The 10944-nt window shown below is 25.9% G+C and overlaps 1 protein-coding gene across 3 annotated transcripts in view; it reads left to right on the forward strand.

Annotated features, from left to right (window-relative positions):
- The window catches only part of LOC117172349 (CDP-diacylglycerol--inositol 3-phosphatidyltransferase), a 10873-nt gene extending 7145 nt beyond the window's left edge, over positions 1-3728 (forward strand). For all 3 annotated transcript variants that reach the window (XM_033360171.1, XM_033360172.1, XM_033360170.1), the window contains exons 4-5: positions 1104-1267; positions 2921-3728. In XM_033360171.1, the coding sequence (XP_033216062.1) occupies positions 1104-1267; positions 2921-3075 (319 nt within the window). In that variant the 3' untranslated portion in view covers positions 3076-3728. The remainder of the gene's footprint in view (positions 1-1103; positions 1268-2920) is intronic.
- Positions 3729-10944: the final 7216 nt, after the last annotated feature.

Here is a 10944-nt window from a genome sequence, read left to right on the forward strand (position 1 = left end):
AAAAATAAAAAATTACCCTCTTTCAATTCATCAAAAATCAGTAACCAAAATTCCCTCCCTCCCAACCCAATAAAAACACTAAAAAGTTCCATCTTCGAATTCCGGGAAAGATTGAAAATAAAAACGTTACCCCTTCAATTCAATAAAAATGGTAAAAAGAAAAAATGTCTCTCTTCCAAACGAAAAATATTGAAAACCAAAATTTCCTCCTTATTAATAAAAATGTTAAAAATAAAAAATTACCCTCTTTCAATTCATCAAAAATAAGTAACCAAAATTTCATCCCTTCCAACTCAATAAAAATGTTTTAAAAATTTTCTTCCAATTAAACAAAAAATTAAAACCAAAATTTCCTCCATTCTAAACCCATAAAAATGTTAAAAATAAAAAAACTATTCTTCCAGTTCATAAAATATTGAAAATCAAAATTTCCTCTTCCAACTCGAAAAAATATTTAAAATATAAAATTTCCCTCTGCCAATTCAGCAAAAATTAAAAGTAAAATTGCCGAGTATTCAACTTAATGAAAATGTAACAAAAAAGTTTTGTCCCAATTCGGAAAAGAATTATATGCCAACAATCTTCCCTTTCTTTCAACATTCGAATTGTGAAATTCAAAAGTTTTTTTTATACATAAATCCTTTCAATTTGAATTATTTTAATTTTAATTAGCTTCAAATAAATAATTGTTCTTTTTTAAATTAAATATTCTCAAATGGAATGGGTTAGAAATGGGATATTTTTGTCTGAAACAATATTTTAATAGAATTTGAAATTGAATAAAAGCTTATTATGGATGTATTCATTTGTAAATTCTTTAAGTTTTAAAAATCATTAATTAATATTTACAGATGATCAATTTAAAACGTTTCTTGTCCAAAATGTTCAAATTCAAATTCTTTGGATTGTTTAAGCCCTAAGAACTGAATTTCAAATTGATTTAAATTAAAAATGTAAGTTGAAAAACGAAGATCTAAAATGGTCAATTTCTAAAGTAAAATACTGTAGAATTACGCCTTCGTAAACTAAATAATTTAATGATTGAAAAAATTAACAATTGATAAATTCAATTAGAATTCTTTGTTTGGTTTCTTACTTTACAGATCGCTGTTACAAGGAAAAACGAGTCACAAATTTATCGACATGTCCGAAAATCCGATAATGAGCGTTTACTACAACAATCGAACTGTTTTGTTCATTATGTGCTCTGGAAATGAAGCATTTTATGCTGCTCTTTACGTTTTGCATTTTACCGAAGGACCCATTTGTAAGTATAAACAAATTCTCAATCATATTTTTTTTTGCTAAACATAATAATAATAATAAAAAATAAAAATACTGAAGCAAAAGATGTAGATTTCTAATTTGTTAGAAAATAATACATACAAATAAAAAAATTAAATAATCTAGCTGGATTTAGAATCTGATTAGGAATAATTCAGAATTGGATGTTTAAATGAAAAGTTTTAATAGCTTCAAACCATAAATTTCTAAATTTTTTTTGTTCGCATTTCCGATGTCTTTTTTGTAGAAATTACAAATCTGCGCATTTAAGTTTTACTATTAGAATTCAAAGCTTTCGAATTCAATTAAAATTAGGTTCAGTAAAATTGGGGTTTTTTTTTTAGAATTTTAGATTTTAGTGATTGGATTTTCGCAAACTTTATTTTGAAAACGTCAGTTTTTAGAAGCTTTTCATTATTTTTTAAATCAAAATATAAAAGATATTCAAGTTGGAAGACTTTCAATTTCAAAATGTTTCAATTTTAAGCTTTAAAGAGTTGAACGCAATTTTTATTTAAATGCATACGAATTTCGAAGATTTGCAATTTCAGTTCCAGTTTTTCAGATTTTAATTCGAAAAGCTTTAAACTGTGGTGATCTTTAATTTTAAATTATTTTCAATCCTAGAAACTCTTAAATTGAAATCGTTCAATTTTGAGTTCTCTTAAATTAGAAAAGTTTAAATTTTAAAGCTTACAATTGCCACAATTTTACCCTACAAATTTAGAAGATTCAAATGATTTAAATTAAAATTCTTCAAATTTAAACGCTTTTGACTATAAAAATTGTATAAGTCGTGTAGCTAATAAGGTAGTTGTGCCAAAAATCATATCAGTGAAAAAATAGTTTTTCTATAATTTTAAGAACAAAATTAACGTTACTGGTGATTTAGTTTGATATAAAAATATTACAGTCAATGAAAATTTGCAAAAATAAAAAAAAACGTTTATTTAAAACATTCTGTTTTCAACTGACTTTTTTTTTTACTATCGCTTCTTACAAATGCTTTTGTACAAACGAAATCGTTCAAATAATTTTTTCACAGAAAATGCAACAATTTTTTTTTAATGGTTAAAAGCGACATTAAGAAACAATTTATTTGCAAAAACTACTGTTAAAATAATACACAATAATAAAATAATGTTATTGTATAATGCAATTTAAATTCCTAAAATCATTCAGAAGCCTTCGGAACTGTCAACCCATAAATTACAATATTTGATGCTACTTATTTTTTGTTTACATCTTCTTATATCAATATTTAAATATTGATATGAGAAAATGTAAACAACAAATATCTAACATCAAATATAATTGTTTACAACAACATGGTCAACACTGTATCATCAATAATAGAAAGTTTGCGCGTAAAAATAAAAAATCTCTTATCAATATTTGGAAAAAATACCAAAATATCTATGAAACTTTCGAAGTTACAATTTTAAATAATTCAAATTGCAAAGCTCTTAATATTCTGAGCGATTAATATTTTTAAACTTTTAAATGCGAACATCCTATCATCAAATTCGTAATGTTTTTACAAATTAAATTTTAGTCTCCTAAAATTGGAACTCTTTTGAATTTGAAAACAATATTAAATCGTTTAAACTAACGAACAAAATTATTTTTGTTTCAGTGGTCGGTATCAGCTTGTTCAAAGCAATTTGCATAATCTCTGCTCCCATCGCCCTGGTCAAAACAATCCTTTCTTTAATTCACGGATACGTGGCCTGCAGAAATCTTGCAATAATCGACGTGAAAGAACGAGAACAGCTAAGAAAAGTCAAATAAATTCAAAAATACTCCCAACAAAGATCTTAAAAAACTAGTCAGCATAAATGTGATGAACATAAACAGATCTTCCCATCCTCTACAACAAATAGAATAGTTTTATCTCCCAAAATCGAATGAAAAACGCCACCTTAAATCATGCAACAATTGGAAATTAAGATTTTAATTGAAGATTGTTTTTCTGACATCACAAGGTAGATTAATCTCGATTGCTCGTATCATCTATTTTTGGATTATGATAAAGATTATATTTTTCAAAACCTATGATTCAATATCTAACTATAAGAAAATTTGATGTGCGGATAACTTGATAATGTGAAATTGTAATTCGTAAATGAGGGTACAAGATTCCGATAGATCAATGTAATTTCATTCCATGAAAATTTGTACCAGTGAGTACAAAATTACAAACTTATTATATTTACTTTTTTTTTCTATTTTCCGAAAATATTAGACTTTTGAGTTAGATCAGTGTATTTTTTTAATTTGTTATTTGTATGTAAAGAGCATTTCTTAAGTTTAGAAATACATCATAATTCTGTTGTACCTGTAATAAAAACCATGACGAATGTAGAAAGTTTGGTTCGTGTTTATGGATACAAATTATTGAGGAATTAATTTTTGAATAAAGAAAATCGTTGTGAATTCCAAAAGAAATTGATTACTAATCTCTTTATTCTGGTCTCCAAACTTTGGGAATTTAATTTATTTAGGCTATAATTAAATTTTTTTTTAAGTTAGATTCTTTCTTTAATAGATTTTGTTTTAACAAATATTTTTGGATTGTGATTGAAAAAAGACAAGAATAAAAAAAAGGAAGAGAATTTGGAAGTTGCCTTTTTTTATGGTCGAATTTTTAAACAAAAAATATTAATCTTTAAGCCAAAAAGACGACTTTTTTAAGACAGTTAAATATTTAACCAAGAAATATGAATTTTTAACTAAGAACTTTACTAACAAAAAAATGATTATTTAATCCAAAAGGACAAATTTTCAACAAAAAACGTTGAATTTTCGAGCAAAAAAGATGACTTTTTAACAAAATAGTTGAATTTTGATCCTACAAATATCAATTTTCAAATGAAAATATGTAGAATGAAATATAAATAGTGGAATTTTCAAAAACGCAGGTAAATTCTTAATAAAAAATGAAATAGTAAATATTGTAACCAAAAAAGTTTTATTTTCAATCAAAAACAGTTTAATACAATCAAAAAGGACAAATGTTTAATAAATTGCTGTACCTTCAAACAAAAAAGATTAGTTTTTAACCAAACAGTAGCAGATTTAATAAAAAAAGATCAAATTTCTACCACGAAAGATAAATGTTCAAACCAAAGAGAACAATTGAAAACAAAAGATCTGAATTTTCACCATGACAAATTTTGCAGTCAAGAGGGAAAAGAATATTCTACTATAATAATTTAAACAAAAAAGACGAAGTTTCAAAAATAAATGGAGTAGATAAATTTTCAATTACGAAAATTAATCTCCAAATTAACAATAATTTAGAAAAAACAAAATTTGAACAAAATTGTTTAATTCTTAACTAATGTAATAATATTTTTAAAAAGCAGATCAACTTTCAACCGAGTACTTGAATTTTTAACAAATGAGATTAATTTTGTAACGCAATAGATGATTTTTCAATCAAAAAAGATTCTTCAGTCAAGCAAATAATTAAATTTTGAACAAAAAAGAGTGGCAAATGAATTTTCAACAAAGTAGTTCAATTTTTAACCAGGTAGCCGCATTTTGAACCAAGAAGATAAATTATATTGGCCAAGAAAGACGAATTATCAACAAAATACATTAATTTTCAACCAAATAATTTAATTTTCAACTATAAATGATGAATTTTGAACCAAAAATGGATTAATAAAATTTTCGGTAAAAAAATTAAGTCTCGAACACTAATGAAACGAATTTTTAGCAAAATATTTCGACTTTCAAAGTATACAAAAATGAATTCTCGATGAAAAATCTACTAGTAAAAAAATTATGAACTAAGAACAATTTTCAGCCCAATTTTTCAACAAAATAGTTAAACTTCAACCAATGAAAAGGATTTTTACAAAATAATTGAACTTTCCACTAAAAACGATCGATTTTTAATAAAAAAATATAATAGTTGATTTTTCAGTTGAAACAATTAATTATTAACAAAAATAAAACGAAATTTAAACAAAATAGTTCGTTTTTCAACAAATTGGTTGAAATTTCAATCAAACGAAATGAATTCTCGATTAAAAGTTTAATAGTAACAAAATTCTAAACTAAAAACGACAAATTTTCTGCCAAGAATGGAATAGTTACACTTTCGGTATAGAAATTTAATTTTCATCAAGAAAAGGAAACGAATTTCTAACAAAATGGGTAAACCATCAAACAATAAAATGAATTTTGAACAAAGTAGTTGAATTCTCACTAAAAGAATTGAATTTTCAACAAAAAATGGAATAGTTAAATTTCCAGTTAAAAAAATTCTCAACAAAAATGAAACGAATTTTTAACAAAATAGTTCGATTTTCAACTGAGTGGTTGTATTTTTAACCAAACAAGATAAATTCTCGATAAAAATTTTAAAAGTAAAACAATTACAAACTAAAAACGACTAATTTTCAGCCAAAAATGTTAACAAAATAGTTAAATTTTCAACAAAGAAAAAGAATTTTTGACAAAGTAGTTGAATGTTCACTAAAATAATTATATTTTTAACAAAACAGTTAAATTTTTACCAAAAAATGATGAATTTTGAATAAAAAATATAATACTAGATTTTTCAGTCAAAAATAATTCACTTCGAAAAAAAATTGTTGGATTTTCTGATTGATTTCTATGAAGTTTCTTCAAAACAGTGGAAAAAAAGAGGAATCATTTAAAAAAATGGAAAATAGGAGAATAGGAAAATGAGTAAAATCTAAAAAGCTATGTTATCCAAATGTGATGTTTAGATTTTTGTTTCTTTTCTATTTCCAAGACTTTCATACTTAAATTTGAGTGTTGGATGATAATGAGAAATTTAAATTTCGATTTATTCTGATTTCAATTTCTCAAATTTGTTATTTTAGAGAAATGCGATCTCAAACAATAAAACATCGAAAAGACAGAGACAAAGCGGATGAAATTTGGAAACTCACTCGTTCTTTATTTCCGGTTAAAAATAATTTTTTGGGGAAAGTCTTGAGAGGGTTAAGACCCTCTTCAAGCCTCGAATGAATTCTTTGTTTATTTATAGATTTGGCAATAACAACAGAGCCTAGATCTCTTTTTTCATTATCCCAAAAGGAATCAAATATATCATCTTTCAGCTGCTAACTCACATAAAAAAAATAGAACCGTGTCGCAAAAAGTGCATAGGATGGACACGTAATTACATAAAATTACGAACAAAGTCAAAGTGCCACGTGACGTGAGTGTTAAAAAAAAAATCATCTGTCCTGCACTACGAAGACCACTACCAGAAAAAATGACAATTTCAAATCTTAAACCTAAAAAAATGCGTTATACACTCAAAAAATAAAAAACTCCAATACTTATTATTTTCAGGAAGATTGGCTTGCCAAAAATCGAAAACAATGTGAAAAAAGGGGTAAAAATTTTCTTCGAGTTTTCAATTTCTTTTCGAGAGCATCTAATTTGGTTGTAGTTTGACTTGGGGAAATGATCAAAATCGATTCGATCGAGATTCCACTTGAATAACACGTGGAGAAATTTTTATTATTTGGAAAATTCGAGCGTAGTTCGTTGAATTAAGTGTTGAAAAACTAACCTCAAAAAAAGTTTTTTTCCTCTTCCGTCATGTCCAGTCATGTTTAGGCGCCATATTAACAATTAACACTTCAAACAATCGCGCACGTTGACAAAAGTTTGAGGAAGAAGAGTTTAAAGGGTTGAAAGACAGAAAACTCGAATTTTGCGAAATAATACAAAATGTCTCGCAAATCGCGAGGGCCCTTAAACCGCCGAGGCTTTCTGAGTTTTTGTGGATGAAAAATGGGAACAAATAACGATTGAGGGTTTAAATTATTATTAAAACACTTTGAGAATCAAAGAAAGAGGACGAAACACGACCGGCATCATCGAAATGGACAAGAAAAATGAAGATGGCGCTGTGATTTCGAAATGACGTCACCTGAAAAAATGGCGTTTAGTATTTGAATGTTTACGCTCCGAGAATTAGATAAAATTGGAGCAAACTTTGAACTCTGGCGTGGAACATTTTACGTGGAACCTTTCATGTTTTAAATTATTTGTTGATCCATTCTCCATTCATGTTAAAACATGATTTCAAAGTTATAAAAAGAAATTGAATAAAGCTTTCACTTAAAAAAGGAGCATCTTGCAAAGGGCGATTTTTATTTGAAATAAACAAAACTAAACAAATTAAATTACACAAGTGGTACACTTTTGACTTTTAACCTTTTCAAATTGAGCTTAACCGATTTTTTCAGAACGTTTAAAATAAAAACGGTTTTATAAATAAATTAAACAGTTTAAAGATTTATGGTTAAAAATATAAATCGAAATTATCATTTTCAATGCTCTAAATGAAAACTAATCCTTCCTTAGAAATGTCAGAAAAAATGGTCTTTTCAAATTCTGAAAAAAATCAAGAACCAAAATTTCATCCCTTCCAACTTAATAAAAATTATAAAAAGAAAAATGGGCCTCTTCCCATTAAACACACACACATACACACACACACACACACACACACACAATTTCCAAACAACTGACTCGATCAAAATCTTCAAACACACAAAATAGATCCGCTTTCAATTTCGAGAAACTAAAAAATCGAAATTTCTTTCCTTCCAACTCAGTTAAAATTTAAGAAAAAATGAAAAAATTGCCTCTATAAATTCAGAAAAAAAATTTGAACAACAAAATTCTTTCTCCCAACTCAATAAAAATATTTTTAAACAAATGGGCTTTCCAATTCAGAAAAAATTTAATAACCAAAATTTGCTCTCTTCCATATCTAAAAAAAAAAAAAATTAAAAATCACCCTATTCCAATTAAATTAAAAAAAAAGCTGCCCACTTCAACTCAATGAGAAGCCTAACAACAAAACATGGCCTCGTTTAATTCAGAAACAAAAAATAAACAAAACGTCAATTATAAAAACAAAAATGGGCCTCTTTTAATTAAAAAAAATTGAAATGCAAAATTCCCCTCTGCCAAGTCGATAAAAGTTTTAAAACAAAAATAGTTTCTTCTTTCAATTCCAAAAAAAATATGAAAATAAAAAATTATTTTTTTAAGCTCAATAAATTTTTGTTTAAGAATGAGGTTCTTTCAAATAAAAAAAAACTAATTCGAATTTTATTCTTTCCAGCTGAATAAAAATTATAAAAACAAAAAGGGATCTCTTCCAATCCAAACAGAATTTAAAGCCCCCCCCCCCCAACTCGATAAAAATTTAAAAAACAAAAAAATGTTCCTCTTTATGTTCAGAAAAACTAAAAAAAATCAAAATTTCCTCCTCTCCAAATAAAAAATAAAAAAATTCATGTCTTCTAACTTGATAAAACTGTTTAAAATAAACAATTTTCCTCATTCAATAAAAAAAGAAAGTTTTTTAGACTCAATAGAAATGTTTAAAAAATGGCCTCTTCAAATTCAGAAAAAATAAGACCAAAATTTCATTCCGCCCAACTCAATAAAAATTAATATAAAAAGAAAACTTGTCATCTTCCAATTTGAAAAAAATTGAAACCGACAATTTTCCCCCTTCCAAATCGATAAAAAGGTTTAAAACAGAAAAATGTTCCTCATTCAATTTCGAAAAACTAAAAAAATGAAATTTACTCCCTTCCAAATCAATAAAAATGTTTCAAATAAATGTTTATAAAAAATCGGCCCTTCCAATTCAAAAAAAAAAAAAAAATAAGCAGTATTTTACCCCTTCAAACTCAATAAAGTTGAGAGGAAAAAAGTGCCTTCCAATTCAGAAAAAAATTGAAATCTAAAATTTTTCTCCTTTAAACTCGATAAAAATCTTGAAAACAAATAAATGTCCCTCTTCCAATTCAGAAAAAATTGGAAACAAAAATTTTCTCCCTTTCAAGTCAAGAAAAATTTTTTAAAAATTAAAATTTTCGTTCTTCCAATTCATAAAAATTGAAAATAAAAATGTTCTTCATTCTGTAAACACGTTAAAAGTTTTTTTCCTCCAATTAGGAATAAAATTCAAAAATTCTTTATTTAAACTCAATAAAAATCCTGAAAATAAAAAATGAGCCGCTTTAAATTAAGAAAAATCAAAAGCAAACATTTCTCCTTCCCAGCTCAATAAAAATGTTAAAAATCTCCCTCTCCCAAACCAATAAATATGTTAAAAATAAAAAATCACATTCTTATGATTTAGAAAAAATTGAAACCCAAAAATTCTTCCTTCCCAAAACAATAAAAATGTTGAAAATAAAAAATTACCCTCTTCTAATTCAGAGGAAACTTAGTATAATTATTCACTTAAACTCAATAAAAATCTTAAAAATACAAAATGTGCCTCTTCCAATTCAGAAAAAATTAAAAACCAAACATTCCTTCCTTCCAACACAATAAAAATGTTGAAAATAAAAATTTTCCCTCTTCCAATTCAGAAAAATTGAAAATAAAAATATCTTCCCTTCTATAAAAACATTCAAAGTTTCCTTCTTCCAATAAGGAACAAAATTCCAAAATTCTTCCTTTAAAATCAATTAAAATCCTAACTATAAAAAATATGCCTCTTTCAGTTAAGAAAAAAATAAATAAATAAAAAGCAAACATTCCTCCTTCCCAGCTCAATAAAAATCTTAAAACAGTTTCCTTCTTATAATTCAGAACAAATTGAAAACAAAAATTCCTCGCTCCTAACTCAATAAAAATGTTGACAATAACAAATGACCCTCTTACAATTCAGAAAAAAATGAGAATCGAAAATTCTTGCCTCCCAACCCAATAAAAATGTTAATAATAACAAATTTTCCTCTTCCGACGCAGAAAAAGAAAACAAAAACCGAAAATGCCTGCCTCTAAGTTTAAGAAAAATGTTATAAATTTTCCTTCTTCCAATTAAAAAAAAATTGAAAATAAAAATGTTAAAAGTTGTCTTCTTCCAATTAGGAATAAAATTACAAAACTCTTCCTTTAAAATCAATTAAAATCCTAACTATAAAAAATATGCCTCTTTCAATTAAGATAAAAAATAATAATAAAAAGCAAACATTCCTCCTTCCCAACTCAATAAAAATGTTTAAAAAAATGTCCCTCTTATAATTCAGAACAAATTGAAAACAAAAATTCCTCCCTCCTAACTCAATAAAAATGTAGAAAATAGCAAATTACCCTCTCCAATACAGAAAAAAATGACAATCGAAAATTCTTGCCTCCCAACGCAATAAAAATGTTAACAATAAACAATTTTTCTCTTCCAATCCAGAAAAATAATAAAAACTGAAAATGCCTGCCTCCCAGCTCAATAAAAATGTTATAAATTTTCCTTCTTCCAATTCAAAAAAATTCCAATTTAGAATAAAATTGAGAATAAATTTTAAACTCAATAAAAATCTTAATGTAAAAAATGTGCCTCTTCCAATTCAGAAAAAAATAAAAACCAAACATTCCTCCCTTCCAACTCAATGCAAATGTTGAAAATAAAAATTTTCTCCATTCTATAAAAACGTTAAAAGTTTCCTTCTTCCAATTAGAAACAAAATTAAAAATTTCTTCCTTTAATCTCAATAAAAATCATAAAAATAAAAAATGTGTCTCTTTCAATTAAGAAAAAAATAAAAACCAAAAATTCCTCCCTCCTAAATAAATAAAATTGTTGATAATAGAAAATGACCCTCTTTCAATTGAGAAAAAAATGACAATTGA

Source organism: Belonocnema kinseyi, chromosome 5 (genome assembly GCF_010883055.1).
Source record: "Belonocnema kinseyi isolate 2016_QV_RU_SX_M_011 chromosome 5, B_treatae_v1, whole genome shotgun sequence".
Taxonomy (NCBI): Eukaryota; Metazoa; Arthropoda; class Insecta; order Hymenoptera; family Cynipidae; genus Belonocnema; species Belonocnema kinseyi.